Genomic DNA, 22,497 nt, shown 5'->3' on the forward strand with positions numbered 1-22,497 from the left:
CTCCACATCATTCCCATAATTTTCTATGTTGTCCTCACAATTTTAGCAATACGTCCATGAAATTTCAAGTCCCTATCCGCCATCGCCTTCAGATCATCTCCTCCACCTCCTCTAAAATATTCCCACCAATCCTACAGAATGCATCCCAAATTTTAAAACCTTACACTTTGCAATATTAAACTAACATCCCCACACAGTTGTCCATTCAGACAGTCTAGAGCAGTGGTTCTTAACTGGTGTTCTGCGAACTGGTTACAAGTGTTCTGCCAGTGAAAGATGTCACATGACACAATTCTGAATGTAATTGGCTACTCTGATCCTAACAACTGAAGACTGCTTTGAGTTTTAAACCAATAGAATATCGCTTATAGGTCATGTGTTTGCAGGAAGGGTGGGAGGAGCATCTTTTTTACAGTCATTCAGTGATGTGTGTTTGGTTTGTGGGTTGTCTAACATCGTAGTAGTACACAATGGATAAATTTATCATTAAACGAAAACATGATTCTGGGGGAAATATTAATGATGGATAAGTACAAGTGGAAGAAGTAGTAGTAATGACGTCGCTGCAAATACGAATCATAGAGAAGACAACATTATACGTAGTAGTAAAATAAAAAAAAAATTAATAGACAATATTCGGAAGAATATTTAAGTTGGGTTTTACATGGACCAGTGAGGAAGAATGTCCTATTCCCCAGTGTCTTGTATGCAGGGGAAAACTATCCAATAGTACAATGGTTCCTGCTAAGTTGAAACCCATTTTACTACGAGGCACGCCAATCTTGCTTCAAAAACTAAAGATTATTTCAAGAGATTGTCGGACATGCAAGTTAAACAGGTAAAATATTTTGAAAAGACTGTTAAAATATCCGATAAGGCACAACTTGCATCATATAAAGTAGCTGAATTAATTGCTCTAAAATTAAAACCACATACTATAGCAGAGTCTCTTATTTTACCAGCATGTTGTGAAATAGTAAACATTATGTTTGGCGGCAAAGCAAAAAAGGAAATTATGAAAATTCGTCATTCGGGCGATACAATAAAAAATAAAATTAAAGATATGTCAGATGATATTGAGAAAACAGTTACCAATAAACTTTTCAAACAACATTTTGCTTTATTGACGAGTCCACTGACATTAGCGGTAAAGCTCATATACTAGGATTCGTTCGTTTCATTAATTGAAAACAAAATAGTGAATCAATTTCTATGCTGCAGAGAACTTACCAAACGTACAATAGGACAAGATATTTTTAACTCTATTACGTCATATTTAGAAAATTTTAAATCATGGGAGCTGTGTGTAGGAATTTGTACGGATGGTGCTCCATCAATGATAAGCTCTATTAAAGGATTTGTTACCCTTACAAAGAAAATGAACCCAAATATTATATCTACGCACTGTTTTTTGCACAGAAAATCTCTAGATCTCTAGTTTCAAAAACATTACCGGCAATATTAAGACCTGTACTAGATCAAGTTGTAAATATAGTAAATTACATCAAGTCAAGACATTTAAAAGCACGCCTTTTAAAAAAAACTTTGCATATCTATGGAAGCCAAGTACGAATCTTTGCTTTTGCACACTGAAATAAGATGGTAATCCAGGAGTAAAGTGCTATTCCGAATTTGAGAACTTAAGAATGAATTATTGGTGATTTTTCAAAATGAAGGTACAGATGCTTTTATAAAATGTCTTCAAAATGATACTTGGTATGCTAAAATGGCATATTTAGCCGATATTTTTAATTACTTAAATAGCGTTAATACAAGTATCCAAGGAAAAAATGAAAATATTTTGACATCCACTGACAAATTGTCAGCTTTTTTTCTTATATGCGGTTTTTCTGCATATCAGAAAAAAAAATCTACTATGACTATCTACTACAGAAAACATATCTACTATGCAGTAGACATGTTTCCTTTGCTCCATAATAAAAATGTTGAGGGAATTATTTCCGTTATAATAGAACATTTGACAATATTGGAAGAAAAGATTTCAAGTAACTTTCCTTCCTTAAATACACACAATTATGACTGGATACGAAATCCATTTGGCACAGTTAATACAGTGAGTTGTGAATTTTCGTTACAAGAAGAAGAACGATTAGTTTCCTTGTCAATAGATCGTACTCTCAAAATAATTCTCTGAAATAACTCTCGAGGAATTTTGGATTTTTCTCCAAGATGAATACCCAGCTCTCTCCATAAGGGCATTGAACATTTTGTTACAGTTTTCAACATCATATTTGTGAGAGTTAGGTTTCTCAATATTAACACGTTCGCTGCCAACTACGAGTATACTCGTATGACGCTTACCGTCAGCAACGAGATTACTGTACTGACCTTGAAGAAATGAAAATGCTTGGCTTGTGGAGCTAGCATCAAAACTGTGTATTCTCATAGATCGTATATGCTCTGCACAAGCCAACTACGAATATACTCGTATGACGCTTACCGCCAGCAACGAGATTACCCTACTGACCTTGAAGAAGTGAAATTGCTCGGCGTACGGGAACAGACTATGCCGAAGTAGCATGGCAGCAAACGTGTTAACTAATATAAAAACTAAAAAGCGTGAAAGACTTACTAATATAGACAAAGAGATGAGGGTAGCTATATCACATATTAGACCTGATATTGCTGAAATCTGCAAAAGCCGACAAAGCTCATGTATTGCATTAAAATAAGTTCAATTTTTATAAAAGGCAAGTCGATGCATATTTTTATTGTTAGTTTTATGACCCTAATGCTTTTGGTGTTCCCCAAATTTTTCTTACAACCAAAAGTGTTCCGTGACTTCGAAAAGGTTAAGAACCACTGGTCTAGAGGTTTGTCTGGGAAATTCCCAAACTTTTGAATTATTGTGCCAGCAAGCACTACTAGCATGCTTTGTATGTTGCAATCTAATGCAACATTGGGAAATAGCCTACCAAAAACCACAACATCATATTTTGCTTAGTTATTCTACTATGTCTGTTTGTGTCAACACATGTTCACTGCATCTAGCGATTTTTTGTTGCGTTTAAAATGAACAATTTTCCTAATCAATAAATTCGCGCGAGGTTTTGCATCAACTTGGGAAAAACTTTCACGGAGATATCTGAAATGTTAAAAACAGCATTTGGGAATGAGGCTTTAGGTCAGACTCAAATGTACGAGTGGTGGAAATGTTTCAAAGATGGCCAAACTTCAGTAGATGATGATCCCTGTTCATCAACATCGAAAATTGACAAAAAATGTCGCAAAAGTTGGGAAGCCATCTGTTCATTTCGTGAGATAGCTGAAGAAGTAAACATTTAAAAATTTGTCTATCATGAGATTCTTAGGAAAAATTTATGCAGTCAAATTTGTGTCTCACCTTTTTGACTGACGATCAAAAACAAATTCGAGTTGATGTGAGCCAAGAACTTTTCACAGTTGAGCTTATGAGGATGAAACCTTTTTAAAAAACATCCTTACTGGAGTTGGTTTATGGCTATGACATCAAAACAAAAGTTCAATCATCCACAGGTGTCAAAAGGTCATCATGACCAAAAAAAGCAAGACAAGTGCAGTCAAATGTCAAAGTGATGATGACAGTTTTTTTTTTTTATTCTGAGGGCACGGTTCACCATGAATTTCTGCCACAAAGCAAGACAATGAACAAGGAGTATTGTCTTGAGGTAATACTCGTGATTGTCATGAGACTATCACAAAAAAAAGGCCCGATGTTTGGAGGGAAAACCAATGGATGCTTCATAATGATAATGCACCCACACAGGCATCATTACTAATTCATCAATTTTAGGTGAAACACGAAACAACAGTCGTTCCACAGCATGCTTACTCACCTGACCTCACACCAACAGACTTTTTTTAAAAAAAAATTTTTTATTCCCCAAATTGAAATTGATAGACCAATGTTTTGAGTCAACTGACTCAATAAAGAAAAATTGCAAGCAGAACTGTGCAGCATCCCAAAAAAAAGTATTCCAGAAATGTTTCAACGGATGGAAGAAATGCTGGTAGTGGTGTACACAAAGTGGAGGAGAGTACTTTGAAGGTGACAAGGCCGAATAGCTTCTAAGTTAGACAGGAAAATTTTTATTTAAAAAGTTCAGGAATTTCCTGGACAAACCTCATATTTAGGTCCTCTTGCAAAGCTACAACATCTGCTCTACTTTTCATAATTCGCCCCAACTTTGCATCATCTGCAAACAACTGTATATCACCATTTAAGCCCTTTCCAATGTCATTTACATTGGCCCCAAAACATATTCCTGGGACATACCACTAGTGATTTTTCCTCTTCTGGGAGATATCACTGCCCATACACAACCTGCTCATACCTATCAAACAGCCAATCTCCAATTCAATGCATTAATTTACTGTCCAACCCCACCTGTTCCAATTTAACTGCTAGTTTGTCATATGGTAATCTTTGCAAAATCTAAATATACCACTGTATATGCATCCCCACCTCTTGTCCAATGTATTTGTCACCTTGTTATAATAAGTAAGCAGAATGCTAAAACATGATCTTCCTTTAGCAAACCCATGCTGTCCATTAAGGAGAATTCTACTGCTGTCAACCCAGTTCTGATCCTTTTCATTGCTAGATATTCTAACACCTTGACCACAACTCCAGACAAGCAGATTGGCCTATAATTGGAAGCCTTAGTCTTATCATCCCTTTATGAAATAGAACAATTTTGCCATCGTCCCACTCCTTTGGAACTTGAGCTAATCTAAGACTCATGTTAAAAATTAAAGTTAAAGCTCTTGTTAACTCTCTGTAGCATTCTCTCAAGACACATGGTGATATACCATCAAGTTCCATGGCCTTGTTGATATCGAGTTTATTCGATTCCTCGCATACCTCTTACTCACTCAGCATCAGTTTCTCCCGCATTTCCACTGCTCACAAGGATGGAATAATTTAATGAACTGCTCATTAAATACTTCCACTATATCCTCCTCAGTGTTTATCATTCTCCCATTATCACTGAGCAACATCATCCTCCCATAATCATTCTTCCTTCTAATGGTTACATATCGAAAAACTCCCTAGGATTTCTTTTAATATCATTTGCTGACTGTTGCTCATACCGCACTTTTATTATCATTACTAAGTGAGTCACCTTCCTTGCTTGTTCTTTGTACTCCTCATGTAACTGATTATCTCCTCTCATCTTGAGCTGTGTCCACAATGCCTTTGCTTCCAAGCCCTGCAAGATTCACTTCTTCAGTCATCCATTTTCACTTACCTTATTTAATCTCCTGGAATACACTCAGTCACTGCCTCTGCCAGACACTTTCTGAGTAGAGGCCAAGCAGCACTGAATTCCTTCCCATGCAAGTCCTCATTCCATGATATCGCTGCAAGCCACCTCCTGAGCTTGCCATAATCAACTGCCCTATAGTTCCACACATAACCCTGCCTAACAAAAAGTCCTAATATGGTTGGCCGCCACCACCTAAGTGATCACTTCATGGCCATTTTCACCAACTGGAAGATGTGACACTTTATTCACAACATCTTCTGATGAGATAATCAAATTTAAGACCCCTCAATCCATGTGTAGCCTCTGTTGTGTACTGCTTAAGATAGTTATCCTTTAAAACTCAAAAAATTAATTTTCTTTGGTTCGTGATGCTGTCTCTTAATTCCAAGAAATATCTCTTCATTTCATTCTATATCACCATAATTGAAATGGCCCATAACTCTTTTCTTATTAGTCAGACTAATTGGTCTAAACATTTCCTTTTCACTGCTTTTCATATTACCAGGTCTATAGCAACACCCTACTAAAGATTTCATCCTATCCATCTCCACTTCATGCTGCTTCAAAACTACTGTCAGTATTTGCTCCTTGTAAAGTGCCTCCGTAGCGCAATTGGAAGAAGGACGGTACTTTGCGCCCTTCAATTGGAAAAGGCATGAGTTCGATTCCCGTCGTGATGGGAGGAATCTTTATATGGACTTTTTCAACTGAAGGTGAGTTAGCTGATCTCATACGGAGGTAACAGGGTTTTTTCTCCTGGAAACTCGGGTTTTTCATCCCGCATACAGACAAATCAGCCCTTCAGAACACACAATTTACAGACAAAAAATACTTGTTGTGGTAGATGGCGCTGATGTAGTTGACTGGTAGTAGAGGTTCGGTAGTGGTGGAGATGGAGAGTTGTACACCAGGTGTCCTCCCACAATGAGTCTTTGGACTCCTTGGAGGTGTCACAAATAATAATAATAATAATATCTTCACCCTAGATGGGATACAACTCCTCTGCCATCATCAATAACACCCCTCCTCTCTTTCTGCTTTGTCTGTCTTTATGAAAGACCACATATCCCTCCATCTCTATTCCTGTCAAAATGTCATCCTGTACAACTATGTCTCACTTATATCAACCATTTTTGGGCGAATGAATTCTATCAATATGGATCGCATTATGAAAATTACATTTATACCTAATATCAACATCTGAGATCTACTCAATGCAGATGTTATGTTCCAGAATAAATCCATAAAATACAAGTTTTCAGACATCATTATATATTGAATAACTGCTGTAAAAATCTAATATGAAAATCAGCAATAAAAAGACAAACTATTCAATTCAATACATAAGAATAGAAAACATCAACACTATATTTTTAATAGAGAACCTATAGTACAAATAACATGTGCTATTTAGACACAATCACCTATTTCCATATTTAAGTGGCCATTTTGTGAAGATGGCCAATTGAATATGGAAATCAATAACAAATAAGAAAAGCTGGTATGGCAATGAGGCAAATGAATCAATTTATACAGAAAAAAAAGAGAAAGATTTGCCAAACCACTGGTAGAAGTATAAAAGACTGTTCAAATTGTTTTAACTTTTAGATCGGAGAGTAGGGTTAGAAATAAATCAGACTACAAACTATTGATAAAACAGTTCTGAGAAAAAACGGGAAAGTGAATAAATGGTATAAATGGAAGCTGCGAAAGGAACAGGTCACCATTAGATGTGTGTTAGTGGTGATTGCGTTTAAAGAGGGGACGGGAATAAATATTTAAGTATGAGTTACTAGTGATATGTTCATAATAATAAACACCAGAACCATAATAAAAACAAAGGTATTATGGAAAAAAATTATCATTCGAATGTGAGAGGTATTACAGTCACTTCATACTTAAACAAAATGAGAGATGAAAGGTAAGCAAAACAGGTATTTGATGTTGGGATGAGAGGAAAAAGCCCCAGAAGATCAAGATCTAGATGGATTGCAGATAATAGTGCTTCAATAGACCAAAATGTAAATCTGTCGATATTAGAGACCTGACAAATAACAGAATAATTTGATTCTAAATCAGAACTATTCTGATTTAGAATTTCTGATTTGTTTAGATAATTTTAATTTTAAATTCATATTTACGAATTTAGGGACACAAAACACACGTGTTGAAATGATTAATTTACTTATTAATAAAATAACAATTGATGTTTCGACCCCTGTATTGACATCATCAGAAAAATTCACGTGTATATGAAAACAAGCTGCATGTTCTTGCACTCTACAAAGGCAAATTGAATCTATGCTGTTAACTGATCTTTTACTTAGCCTGACCCCTAGTGGTAAAAAAAAACAAAACACTACACTAAACCCTGCTCAGGTCCTCCCATACTAAGATTTTCTTTTGAACTTGTACAGTTCAGGTTGCTATTGAATGTTAAAAAAAACTTCAAGTCTTCTGTATTGAGATTTTTCTGTGGCTTGTTCTGGTTGGTATAATGGTTGCAAATGGATCCTTCACATTCTTGGAATGATTAGACTGTCAGTTTTGTTCAGGATGGGATTGCGTTTGAGCATTTCACGTGCTTCTTTAAATTTCCTCTTGAACCAGGTTTTGGTGCGGTGTAGGGACTTTGTATCTTTCCAATTGATTCTGTGGTATGTCTGGAGTGCATGGTCTGAAAGGCCAGTTTTTCCAAAATGGAGATATTTAATGTGTCGTTTGTGTTTGTCCTTCCTAATTGGGATGGTTCACCCTGTTTCCCCTAGCCGAGTGAACATGTGTTTACACTAGCTGCCTCTCCAAAGTTATGGAGGAGGAGATATAAAGAACAGGGTATCCCTCAGCAGCATGAGGAGTACAAGGTGCATGCTAAGAAGGTGACAAAGAGAAATTGGCATATGGCAGGAAGTTGGCTGAAGCAGTAAAACAAAACCCTAGAGAATTCTACAGTTATGTTGCTAGTAGAAGAAAGCATGAATATGGAAGACTAACTTTAGTTGCTAGATGGCCACTTCTACTGAAGATATAATGGAAATGTTCAATGAGTATTTCATTAGTGTATTTGATGTAGGGGGTTTAATAGTAATATTGAAGAACAACAGAAGACAGACGACCGACAGTTCAAGAATGAGAAGTGTCTAGAATAACAAATAACCTTGATGTTAATAAGTCTGTGAAATTAGATGGGATATCACCACATGCATTATGGGAATGTGCAAAAGGGCTGGTAGCACCCTTGACTTGGATGTTCAACAGAAGTCTGGCAACAGAAATAGTCCCAGAAGAATAGAAAGAAGGAAAAATAATGTCACTGCATAAGAGGGAATTCAACTATAGGCCAGAGTGCATATAAGTAGTGAAGGTGTTTGAGAGGTTGGTTAGAGATGGAATACAAACCTAGACTGATGAGAATAGTGCTGCTGCATAAGAGGGAATTCAACTGTAGGCCAGAGTGTATATCAGTTGTAGTGGTGAAGGTGTTTGAGAGGCTGGTTAGAGACAGAAATACAAACTTGGATTGATGAGAATGGAAATCTTTTGAGAGAGAGAGAGAGAGAGAGAGAGAGCAACATGGGTTTGTTAAGAAGTCATGTTTTAGTAACTTGGTTACATTTTATAATAGGGCTAGTGCACTGAACAAAGAAGGTGCTTATACAGTGATTTATCTGGATTTTGCTAAAGCAATTAATTGAGTACCACATGATAAACTACTATTGAAATCGAGCAGGATGGGGATGGATAATCAGTTGGTATATGGGGATGCAGTGTCTTGAAGAAGAAAAGTGATGAGTTGTTTAATTTCTATATCAATGATATAGTTGAAGGTGAGAGAGGAGATATTCAGTTGTTTACTGATGATGCTAAATTAGGAAGAGCAATGTCAGTATAATGTTATGCATTAAGGGAAGGGCCACTATCCAGACTAGTTTCGACCTTTATTGAGGTCTCTTGGCAACTCCTATAGGTAAAGATGACCTCTCTATTGCTTCTGCCTGGTATCTCCACTTCTAGGCCTGGCTCCCACTGAAGAGACCTCAATAAAGGTCGAAACTAGTCTGGGTAGTGGCTCTTCCCTTAATGCATAACATTATACATATCCGTAAGGAGATGCATTTTGCATTATGGGAGATACTGAGATAGGAGTGATGTTAGCTTGGTCCACCTTTGCAATGAGTTGCCCGGTGTTGTACTACCTTACCCCAGTCTTGAAGATACTTTCAGGTGCAAACTTTGTTTGCTCACACTTGGATAAAGGATTAAACTAAATTTATTATAGTCTAACCAAGTGAAAAATAAACTTTCAACATCAATTTAGAACTGTATTTCAAAAAATGAATAAGTATTATTATTTGATAATATTTTTTCAAATAGGCAATAATGTTGGAAATAATTATTTTTCTGCACTTTTAGTAGAAAATGAATAACATTATGATCATTTTTGAATAAGTACAAGTAGCATGTTGTTGCTTTATTTGTGTTTTCTAATGTCTATCTTGCATCTGTGAGTATGGTTCTATTAATGAGAATGAATAATTCAAACAGAAATTGAAATGATCAATGACAAAAGATGTGCCTGGACTATATATTTGTTTGGAATGTGAAATATTAGCTTCATGAAATTAATACAGATGCTTATATTAAACAAATATGCGAATGAACATTCAAAGGAAACTGTCATTCACTAAGAAATATATTTAGCCTTTGTTTATAAACTTTTGTCAATCAACGGCACAATTTAAATTTCTTTTAACTTACAAAAATAAATTAGATTGACAAATACAGCAAGCTGCCAGTGATGAATGTCATTTATGCACCATGAGGGGAAAAAAATTCCCATTTCATATTGCAAACTTAGGGTTGCTTTTATTTTAATTAATTTTAAAATATTAATTAAAAAAATTAATATTTCATATTCCAAAGAAAAATACAATTCAGGCATCATTATTTTCTTTTCTTTTAACCAATAATTCTCCTTTTCTATATGTATTATAAATTAATAGCTTTTATGAAATTTATGACCCAAGAGCACAAGTATTGTGATGACAAAATTCACATATCTGACACACACACACACACAGTGCCACCACTTTAGTACATACACGTGTACTGCAAAAAAGCATCATTCTAAGAGGGGGGGGGGGGTCTCTATTATGCAGAAAACTACTATCAGAAGACAAAATTTCCCAAGCTATTTGGATAACATAGACTTCACTATTACATCTTGAAATGTTAGCTTTAAAAAACAGAAGTGATTTTTCAGCTAGGGATTTGTGTTTGTAAATTAAAACATGCTTGGTTCTAACAACTTTTAAGTCATATATAAAAAATCACTTATATATATATATGACTTGCCTATTATAACATCTTGGATATTGCTGCTAATCGTAATATTTAACTACATAATTTAATCAAAGAAAATGTAAATAAAAGTAGATCAAAAAGTTTACTCCAACTGAATAAGACTGAGCAGGATACAGACTTGGGAATTACATTTATATTACTACCATATGCAAAGATACAATTATTGTAAAAGAAAGCTGATACATACCACAACCATATAAGTAAAAGTGCCTCGTAACCTCTGCGACATAACTATGCTGTCTACACTGAAGGCAAACTGTCCTTCATTGGCAGTGCAAGGAGGTAATTGGAATGGAACTTTAATACCATCATGATTATTTGCATTACCCTGGAAAAGTTAAACAAAACGAATCATTCTCAAGTAAATAACATAAAACCCACCTGATTTACATGCATTACCTTAAGGTAATTTAAGCAGATAAACTAATAAATATCTATAGCAGGCGATGTATTTGATAAGCCCAACATAGAACTGACCTTGCCTGACCATAAGATGGTCAGGCAAGGTTCCACTGATGAATACTCTAATCTTGGTAGCCTTGGTTGCACACCTTTTGGTCCGAGGCACCAGACAAGTGCAGAAATGGGTAGCCTCCTCGTGGCATACCCTGGATACCTTTGGGTGACTAACTGGCTCATTACACTATTCCTCACATCTTGTGCTAGCACCCTGGGATGAGTTAGTTTCCTCACTTGCAATAATCAAGAAAATAGTGGAAATGATCCAGGAAACCTGAAGTACTGATTCCAACGTTTGGGACTTGTTTGATGATGTACCAGTCTCCCATCCCTTCAACATTTCTAAACGTCACAGATGTGCCTGCAAGAATTGTTATCAACTATTTTCTACCAGTACAAGTCATCAATGTTCCAGCATATCGGTAATTTCAGACATTATCATTTTACCTGATTGTAATCATGCCTTTACTTCCAATGTTGGGCTTGGAGTGCATCGTTCTTCTAAACATCCTGCTGAGGTAAACACCGGTGAGTGCATTAAAGCATACTAGAGTTCAGAGGAGGAGGAGTGTATTCTTGCTGCCCATGAAGTTCGTTTGGTGGAGGCAGGTGTTAGGAACTTATATGAGGCTTTGGCTGATGTGCTGCCTCATCATACTTGCATGCTATTAAAAGTCACAGAATATTAGCAGGTTACAAACAGCTTGTTAATGAGCGTACAGAACTTTCTAGGAATGGTGGGATGGGTAATATCTTCATACCTCCTACCCTGCCTTCCATCCCTACTCAACACCAAGTTGATTTTTAACAACCAGGTTTAGCAACAGGGGCTCCGATTTCCATGTTGGTATCAGCTTTAGACCATCAATCTTTAGAAGAATATAATCATACAACTCTTAAAGACATTATTCATGCTCATCTTAATGGGCATGATATCACCAGCAAATTTCAGAGCTATCTCCAAAATGCATTTTCCAAGCAGCAGCATCAGCCTCAAATAACCAAGACACCCCAGCCTCAAAGTCTGCCTTCGCATAGGCAACTGAGGAAGAGGACCTGTGCAGAAATGCAAGCCTTATATAAGAAGAATCGCTGGATATGTGCAAAGACTATACTAGATGGGGCATCTCCACCTCCCTCCGAAGAACAGCACAAAGATTTTGTGGAATTTTGGAGTACTGTTTTCTCTACTCCACCACTGCATTCACCTGATCAAGAATCCCTGAATCAGCCATTCATTCTCCCATATTGCATTCATTAAGAAATTGTATCAGCTTTACCCCTTAGTAATTAAATTTCTGGCCCCAATGGCTTTCCAGTGTCACATTTAAAGAAATGTGCCCATTCATATCCTTCGAGATCTGAACATTTTCTTATCAACTAAAGTAATCCCACCTTATTTACAGAACTCCAAAACTATATTTATCCCAAAGGATACTGCTAGTATAGCTGTGGATTACAGGCCTATTACAGTTTCTCCTGTTCTTCTTCAACTTTATCATAAAGTATTAGTCAAGAGACTGCAAAAGTATATCCAACATTATGTTCGGCAGAGAGCCTCTGTCCCTTCAGATGGCTGTGCTGAGAACATCTATATTCTTTCCGCCCTCCTTTCTGATTCCCGCTGGCATCTTAAGCCTTTGTTTATGATTTCCCTGGACCTTCAGAAAGCCTTTGATAGAGCCCCACATTACCTGAACCAACATACAGCATCATCTTCAGTGGTGAAGAAATCTTGTAAAATGGGATGTGGAAGCTTGAAAAGCTGTGTTATGGAGTGATAAATCATGCTACGCCCTCTATCTAGAAGAAGGATGGGTGGGGCAGATGACTGGTGAATATCTCTTAACACAGTGCATAAACCCAAATATGAAATTCAAAGGTGGTAGTGTAATGTATGGTCCTATTTTTCCTGGTTTGGCCTCAGACCTCTGTTTGTGGTGCCAAAAACATTGAGCTCTGAGTGGTATCTGAGCATTTTGGATAATGCAATGCTTCCTATTTTGTGGTGTTTCTATGGAACTGACCATTGTCTCTTTTAGAAAGACAATGCATAATGTCATAAGGCTGCTGCTGTAACTGCATAACTTGTGGACATCAACATCACCACACTTGATTGAATTCCACAGATTCCTGATCTTAACCCAAATGAACATCTGTGGGATGAACTGGAGTGTCAGGCAAGGTCAAGGGACATCCACTCCATCACAGCCCAGGACCTCATTACATGCTTACGGAAAGCATGGTACAAAATTCCCATTGATCGCTATTGTATGTTTGTAAAAAGTGACCCCATAGGATTGCTGCAGTCATTGCAGTGAAAGGAGGTCCTGCATGTTTTTAAGGACTTATGGGTGCTGTGGATGTTTGATTCTCATGCTATGGTGTCTTTTGACTTCTTTCCAAGTTGTGTATAAAGAATACAAATGAATCAGAATATAGAGCCTAAAAGGCTTCAGTCTGGCAAGTCAAATTACAAATATGAAGGACATTATTAGTTCATTATTGTTATAGTCAGATAGAATCAAAACTTGAAAGGTTTCAAAATTTACCAGAGAATTTATGAAAATATAACCTTTGACACTGGCTGCTTTGATCTGCACTACTTAGAAAAGTCATAGTTACAGAAACTTTCCATAAGTGAACTCTTGGAAGGTGCATAAATGCTAGATAGATGGCTTAAAAGGTTTCATCATGGCAAGTTAAATTATAAATATTATGGTTATATGTACTTCTGGGCAGTGAAAACAAGACAATTTGGAAAACAAGGCTATACACAAGGTTATATTCTCATAAGCTCTCTGGTAAATTTTGAAATGTAAGTTTTAGTCCTATCTGGCTAAAACAATGATGGATTAATAACATCCTACATATTTTAAAACAAAGATGTGTTTTTTGATACATATTACTGACATCCTGGCTGGCCTGAGTAAACATGTCTCTGCTCTCCAACTAATAGGTCATAGGTTCGAATCCTCCCATAGGCAAGGAAGTTTGTGAATGTTTTTAGATAGCAATGATTTTTATCTCCCAGTGAGATTACTGCTCTGCTTATTGAAGGCCTGAAGTGGCTCGAAAAAGTTCCATGTTTGGTCACTAGAGCAAGGTTTCTAGATTATTTAACCCCTAGCTCATGCATAGTTTCAGGTTTACAATCGTTTGATGGCAGAATTCATATAACAAAGAAAACAAAATGTAGATAAACAGAGAAAATGATCAGATAAAAAATTCAAATGTGCAATTCAAAATTAAAAAAAAAAAAAAAAAAATTAAATAACCTACAATGGTCATTTTCTTCTTCACCTTAATGGACTATTTAGGTTTAACGCTTCTATCACTAGGTTTCGCCATTGGTCTTTGTCATAAACTACATCTGGTGAAAAGTGTTCATTCAGCCGTCTTAAGTCTCTCATTACTACACCTTCCTATGGATCTTTTCTTGTCAATTTTATTTGTAAGTACTTGTTTTATTAACTGGTCATATGCTCTCCAAACATGACCAAACCATTCAATTCTCTTGCTCTTATGATAGGATGTTTGGTCTTGGATTTGAAATGGTTTCATAGTTCCTCATTATGTCTTCATCATTTTTATAGTCCAGTATTTTGATTGTAAGACGGTCAAAAAATTTTCTCAGTATGATATAGCATAAATACTAAAACTGGTCAAGAAATTGAGAGGTAACATTACTGATATGCACACTACCCATTCTTGGCTGCAGTTATTAGTGACACAAACCTATATACTATAAACCTCTATACACAAAGTATAGACTGCATGTTTTTAATGAACTTGAAAACTTTTTTTTTTTTTTTTTTTTTTTTTTTAAACTCTAGTATGTAGTGGATTGTGGCATTTGAAATTTACTATGTTGAGAGAGAAAATAGTATTTCTCATCTGTTAAATGATGAATTGGGCCCCTTTTAAACAAATACTCTCCAGCTCCTTTTTCTCTGTGCCAGTTATGTAATAATCTCTTTTTTAATCCTTTTCCTTTACTCATCCATTCAAGAAACACTGAAAGCAGATTTTGAAAAGGCATCCTTTCATCATGCGCAAATCACTTTATGTGCTATGATACTTCATATTATCAATTTCCTTCCAAAATAATCTGTTTATTTGTCAAATCTCTAAAATTATCAGTTGTTACATTTCAGTCTTCTAAGGCATTACTAATATTAATCCACATAGATCTTGGTCTTCTGTTGAGTCTTTTCTGTCATGCTGGTATATGTTACTTTGTATGGAAAACAACTATTTTCAATTAGAATGGATGTCTGTAGGCTTACCATTGTCTCTCCTCCATCACAAAGACTTTTATAAAAATTCAGTCAGAAAGTTTAACTCTGCAATTTTAAAACCTTAAGTATATGCCTTAGGTATTTAAGAATAGCCTACTTAAAATCAAGGATGATGTTAATTTGTAAAGGGAAGAATGGAAAGAATTGATTGTTTAGGCAGGCAGAGATGATTCAAAAGGTAAGAAATATGCAATGAGAGAACATATGAAAGAGTTTCTGACAGAAGAGAAAGTAAAGATTGTGAGTTTGCTGCCTACTTGAATACTCTAGAAGTTGAGAGAATTAACTGGAAAAATCAGTGACTGTCAGAACAGCGTGTAAGTCATGTTAATGTCTGCACAATTAACAAAAAAAGATCAAGTTAAAAAATGCTTATATATATATATATATATATATTTATTATATATAACAATGAAAATTTTTATGCAGACATTAGATATCATTCAGAATTAGAATATTAAAAATCCAGATGTGAGATTAACAGATAAGCTGCCCAAATGGCTATTGAAACTCTTCTTTGAGTTATTTAACCTTTGAATTGTACTAATTTAATTTTACTGTATGTAAATAAAATTAAACAAAATTCTGGCATGCCTTTTGCTAACTAAGCATCAAATTGCACTCTTACAATAAATGCACTTGCTTCACATGGGGATATATATTTTATTTATTTTAATTTCTTCTTATTATTTTTTTATAATTATCTGAGTCAGCATCACTTTCATAATTTTTGTCCAGTTTACCACAGTTCCCCCCCACCCACCCCCCGACCATTCTTCTTTATTTCATCTTCATATTTACCATCATTTTTAATTCTGGACTCCAGTAAATCATCACTTTTAACAATCTCTATTTTATCTCCCTCCATCACAAAGTGATCTAACCTGCACATCCACAGGCCAAAGTAAACACCTGCAGAATTTGCCTATACGGTTAGAGCTAGAAACATTAAATTTGGTTTATAGCTCCTTCTTATCGCAACTTCAAAGTAGTGTAAGGATTAGATAGGGCACAAACCAAATTTGCAGCATAGTAAGAGAAAAGATGCTTCACTCAGGTAGTTAAAATGTTTTGTGTGATTTTTAACCATGCTTTATTTTAGTTTCTAATTTTAAAATTTCATAAAATGCTTCCTTTCAGTGAGGTATTACCCAAATCAAGCAGTATTCAAAGCAGCTGGTTTTTAACACGTTCGCTGCCAACTACGAGTATACTCGTAGTTCGTATATGAGCTTCACAAGCCAACTACGAGTATACTCGTATGCTGATTTACCGACATCCTATGCCAAACACGAGTTAACCCTTAGTATAATTATCTTAATTTGGATCCTTGGATTCTGAATAAAGCGAAGAGCACATCTGTGGGGCTTGATAGAAGGGAAATAATTTCAACTAAAATATAGTATATTATGTATGTGTCTCAGAAGCCAACTACGAATATACTCGTATGTCAATTACCAACCTCCTATGCCAAGCGCAAGCTAATCCGTAGTATAACACGTAATTTGTAAATCAATTTAAAACTGATAAAAATCAATAAAAATAATAAAATGAAATCAATAAAATAAAAACCAATTTATTCAAATTACAAATGATTTACTTTAAAACAATTTTCTACGCACAATGGTGGTTTTTCCTGGCAAACAGGACAATAATAACATGTTTCGCGTCGTTGTTTGTTTCGTTTGTTTGTACATACTTGGCATGGCTTTGTCGGCAAATTTTTTTTTTCTGTAGGTGGTAAAATTTCGAAATAATGAAGATCCTGAATCCTGCTGATAATCTGTGATGCTGTAAGCTTATCCATTCCAATAAAAACTGAGATAAATTGATCTCTAAATTTTAAGGCAGTCATAGCGTTTCCAGTAATTATATTATAAAATTTATGCACATTTTGAAAGTATATATCAAGAATGCGTATTGCCAATTTCTTTGGCCATCTAATTGTCTTTCATAAGGGGGAACAAAGAGATCGATGCCTGACATATCCAAATTATAGTCCCTAACGATATTTGGTTTTAATTGAATTTTTCCATTCCGATTTTTTGCTTCAACCATTTAAAATTTGTGCATATTTGAAATGGAAAGAACTTCCCTCTTATCCTTCCATTTGTGATGATGAATTCATTATATTCATTATCGCTCATATTAGCGTAAACTTCTAATTCTTTATCAGAAAGTTTTCTTTTACTGGTCATAAACGCAATAAACACATTCGTCAGCGCATATAATATATGGGTGGGGGTGATACGAGATTACTCGTAGTTGGCGTATGAAACAAAATTCTGTCTGATAAGCCGGCTACGAAATTACTCGTAGTGACCTTGAAGACGTGAAAGTGCTTGCCGTGCGAGAACAAACTATGCCCGAGGAGCATGGCAGCGAACGTGTTAACAACCAATCACCACAAACATCACGTAAAGCTGACCACAATGGCAGCACAGCATTTCAATATTAATCATGTGATGGTTTTTAGATAGCTTCATACATGAAGTTGCAAAACCTATGGCACATCATTGGCAACTATAGGGAAAAGTTTAAGGAGAAAGCAGATATCAACTGTTTCTCTGAAGAGGAGTAGTTTGTTTGGGAAAAACAGTGCAAGAGGTTCTTTCAAAGAGCAGAGGTAAATGGAATGATGGAGAGGAAGCAAAAGTAAGTTATACAGTAGTAATGAAGAAGATGGTAAAAGGAGACTGACCATCAGCTGCTTATGTTCTTACAAACTTTGAAGAACGTAGTGGAAGGGAAGCAGTCAGCAAAATGCTACCCTTGAAAATACCTACATAAAAGCATAAGATATAAACAGAATATCTATGAAAGAGTGATTGGAGTAAATTTGTGTACGAGAGAGAGATAGAACATCAGTGGATTGGAGTGACCTCCTGGTTGGTTCAAGCATTTTTTGGGACAACTTTAGTGCATCATTTTAATGATGACGCCCACACATGAGAGATTAAGAACTATAATTCTGCAGTGCCATGTGTGAGCAAGTGATAAAGCAGAAACATGTAGCTGTTTGATATGTTTCTTAAAGACGTTACTCAGTGGGAAAAACAGTATGGGGGATGGAGACTGTTCCAAAGAATAAAGGTGGATGGATGAAGGAAGTTGATGAGAAGTCAGTTCAGTGTGTTCAAAGCTGGACAGCGTATGGGTGTTGGCCAGTGGCTGCTCTAGTTTTCTTCTATGGATAGAAGAAAGTAGAGGAATAGTAACAGTCAATTCAGAAGCAATGCTCATGAAAGTACCTATAGAACAAGCACATCACTGAAACAGAGCACCTACAACAAAGTCAACAAAGGGAGTCTGTGAAGGAAGGGTCCTGTATTAAGTGGATGGTCCTCTTCTGAATATCATCAAGAATTCTCAGGGAGGTCTTAGGTGCTCTATTCCAAATGTGGGAACAGTACTCCAAGGTCAGTTGGATCAGAGACTTATCAAGTGTTAGTTGAGAGGAAGAGAAGTAATATTTAGAACATAAAAGAACATCAAGTTTTTTTAGAGACTAAGGAGGCTATGTAGGTAATATGTTTGTGCCAGGATAAACTGGATGTGACAATCAATCCAAGAAGAGAAAGCTGATCTTAAAAGGAAACTGGAAAAATATCAAAGGTGAGAGGGGATGAGGTAGGATTTTGCTTGTAGGTAATAAGGCAGGCCAGAGTTTTTTTGTCATTGAAATTTACTAAGTTGTCTTCACTCCATTTCAGGATGTTGAAGAGGTCAATGTTTAAGTCATTGGTTATGGAAAATCTTGAAGCATCTAACATTAGGATACTGTAGGGTTTATTGAATGAGGAAGAGGAATGAAGAGTACTGATGTAAAAAAGGAAGAACATAGGTGAGAGTCCTGGAGAGTTCCAGCATTGAAGGAAAATCTGATAAGAGGAAACCATCCATCATGATGACATACAATGAACAACCAGAGAGGCCATAAGATAGCAGCTTGTTTAGGAGGCCTCAGTGCTAGACATGATCAAATGCCTTTGAAATATCCAGAGCAATAACACAAGTTTCTCAAAATCTTTTCATGGCCTGTGTCCAAAGGTGGGTGAGATTAGCTATGATCGGCTGTACAACGAGAAGGGTGGAATCCATATTGGTGATCGCTAATTAACAGTTGAGTCTCCAGGTAATGAAGAAGCTGGTTGTTGATAACCTTCTCCATCACTTTTGAAAGTACTGAGGTGAGAGCAATGGGATGATGGTTAGATGGCTGACTTTTGTCTCCCTTTTTGGGTACAGGCTGGATGTAGGCTTGCTTCCATGATAGTTTATATAGACATTACAGGATTCTGGAATGTCTGGTCAATTCTGGAGCACAACTGGAGAAATAACACCTAGACCAGGAGCCTTATTAGTATCAAGATTAATGAGGGTTTTCCTGATGTCCTTTTGGTGATAGTTCAGGCAAGGTATGCAGGGGACAGTTTGTGGTAATATGAAAGATGATTTGCTTTTGTCACCCAAGCAGGAGTAAGAGGGAGAAAACTGATGCCAAGTGGTCTGCCTTTTCCTTGGATGAGATTACCAAGGTCCCATCAGGATGCAAGAGAGGTGGCAACACAGTAGTGCAGAAATTACACCCCAACAGCCTTCATTTTAAAAACTTTTTTTATTATCCCGACGTTTCGATCTTCACATCAAGATCATCATCTGGAGCATACATAAATATACAGGACAAGCTGAGTTACATCATTAACTGTAAGCTAGAGAAACAATGATTTGATCACGTTATTCTACTGGCGTGACCTCTGGTGGAAAAATAAAATAAATAAATTTTTACATCAAGCTAAATTCTATTTTTACAATGACAGGAATAAACATTCTTTTAGATGGTTTTCTTTCAGAAACAATTGGTGTCCTATTTTTAGTATTACAATTCTTATTTTTGATTTACAATACTGGATTTTCTACAGTCCTGTTTATAGTTCTTGGTGAGGAAGGTCGAATATATACCTTCCATATGTTTGGGATTTTTAAACCATCATTGTTGTTCAGATTGGGGTGGTTGCTGATAATCTCACAGGCTTCCTTGAATTTCCATTCATGGCATGCTCTAGTGTGATGTAGACAGCTGGTGGTTTTCCAGTCAATTGCCAGTAGAATAACATGTGATCAAATCATTGTTTCTCTAGCTTACAGTTAATGATGTAACTCAGCTTGTCCTGTATATTTATGTACGCTCCAGATGATGATCTTGATGTGAAGATCGAAACGTCGGGATAATAAAAAAAGTTTTTTTTAACACGGTTGTAAATTCCATAAAATTTTTAAAATGAATGCTGATCACCGTGTAACCCTAAAAGAAAGGATTACACCCAACAGCCTCCTTAGCAAGGACCAGAAGGCTTGACTGCTAGTTGAAAAGTTTATTGTGTTTCATTCTTACGAAGTTTGCTTTAAAATTGTAGATAACTTTTTTTTTCTTTTTTTTAAACACATTTCTGGCTATTGTGTAATCTGAATGAGAAGCTGTAGTTTTTAATTTAAGTCAATGAATGTAAGCTGCATGTTTATCATGGATTGAGGAGGAACATATTTTTGAGAATCAGGGCTTGGATATGGGTTAGGGCTTTGCAGTAGAGTGCAGAATGAAGGCTCTGATTCCAGTGAGGATTATTCTGGTTATTAGTTCATTGCAGGTGTTTAGGTTTAGATTGGGAGAGCAAAAGCAATAATCTGACAATGAAAAAGAGGCATAAAAATTCAAGAGGTCATTAAAGTTGGCATAATTATAGTGCCTGAGGGCACAAGGATGAACTGTGGAGAAGGAAACTTGAATACGATTGTGGTCATAAACAGAGATATTACAAGGGACCGAACCTGATGGTAATGCATCTGCTTGAGTCATTCCAATCAGCTGGTGAATAATCCTGCTTCTGCTTACTCTGCAAAGTGTACATTGGAGGAGTCAGAGTATAGCCAGCATGCAGAGATACTGCTAAAGCCAAACTCAGAGTCTTGGCACTCCCTGTGTGGGAGTTATATGCAAGTCCCTCACCTCAGCTGCATGCCCCTACTCTTTATCCTACACCAACTCTACAATGAAAGGTAACAAAAAATGCTGTAGATGTAAAAAAAAAAATATATATATATATATATATACATACAACAAAAAATTGAAAAACAAAACAGATTTCATCCAATAAAAGACAGTCCCATATCCATTTCACCAACATCCAGAGCATCAGTATAAACATTAATGATTTACACCACTACTTACAGGTGGTCAAAACCAATCTACTATTTCTAAACTAACCTCAACTGGCATCTTCTGCAACTGCAGTTTACCTTAATTATCCCAATGACATTTTGCATGATGTCATGCAAAAATTAAGGAAAATGTACTTATGTCAAATCAGACATTCCTTGTCAAATGCTATCAAACCTGGAATCAACCTGGAATCTCTACTTTTTGATCTGCAAATCACTTTACAGGTTTTATTTGGTGCCTTTACCATTCTTCTAATTCAGACAACCTTCACAACTGATTTCATGCAGTTCAATACTCATAATACTCAAATTGTGAGATTATCTTCCTTGAAGACTAATTTTCATATCACGAGCTACCTTCTCTAACTTCATAGTTTAAGCTGGACAGATAACTGATAGTAAATAATTCAGTTTTCTTTCAAACTGAATTTCTCTCTGGTTTCCTACAAACTAGAATACTAGACGATCTTCATTGATTTTCCAACATTCTACAGCTCTTCTCAACTAGGTTATCCCTCCAAATACACAGTAAGCATCTGCTCACATCCTAGTTAATCCTCAACCCTGTAACCTATGACACAATGATACCAATTAGGGTGACCTCCAGGATTTCTATGCCTCTTTTCCTTGATCAGATTACTGGTTTTGCTCTCCTGATCCAAATACCTGCTCTAAACTAATAACTGAAAGAAACTTACTGGAATGAGTTCATTCTACATTCCAATGCAAATCCCAGACCGCTTTCCAAATCCTGGTTCTCTAAAAATTGTGCCTCTGCATTTCAGTTCATGATAAAAATACAGTCCATGTTTAATGGTTCAAGTCAAAAATTCCCTTCTATCTACTCAGCTTATGCTATAACCAAAAACAAGTGTAAAAATTAA

The 22,497-nt window shown here is 36.1% G+C and overlaps 1 protein-coding gene across 3 annotated transcripts in view; it reads right to left on the reverse strand.

Annotated features, from left to right (window-relative positions):
• The window catches only part of g (adaptor-related protein complex 3, delta 1 subunit-like garnet), a 563,264-nt gene that overhangs the window by 60,027 nt on the left and 480,740 nt on the right, over nt 1-22,497 (reverse strand). For all 3 annotated transcript variants that reach the window (XM_090410782.1, XM_090410781.1, XM_090410783.1), the window contains one exon: nt 10,822-10,962. In XM_090410782.1, coding sequence (XP_090266908.1) covers nt 10,822-10,962 — 141 coding nt within the window. The remainder of the gene's footprint in view (nt 1-10,821; nt 10,963-22,497) is intronic.

Source organism: Typopeltis vanoorti, chromosome 20, assembly GCF_054136105.1.
Source record: "Typopeltis vanoorti isolate ZY-2024b chromosome 20, IOZ_Tvanoo_1.0, whole genome shotgun sequence".
NCBI classification, from domain to species: domain Eukaryota; kingdom Metazoa; phylum Arthropoda; class Arachnida; order Uropygi; family Thelyphonidae; genus Typopeltis; species Typopeltis vanoorti.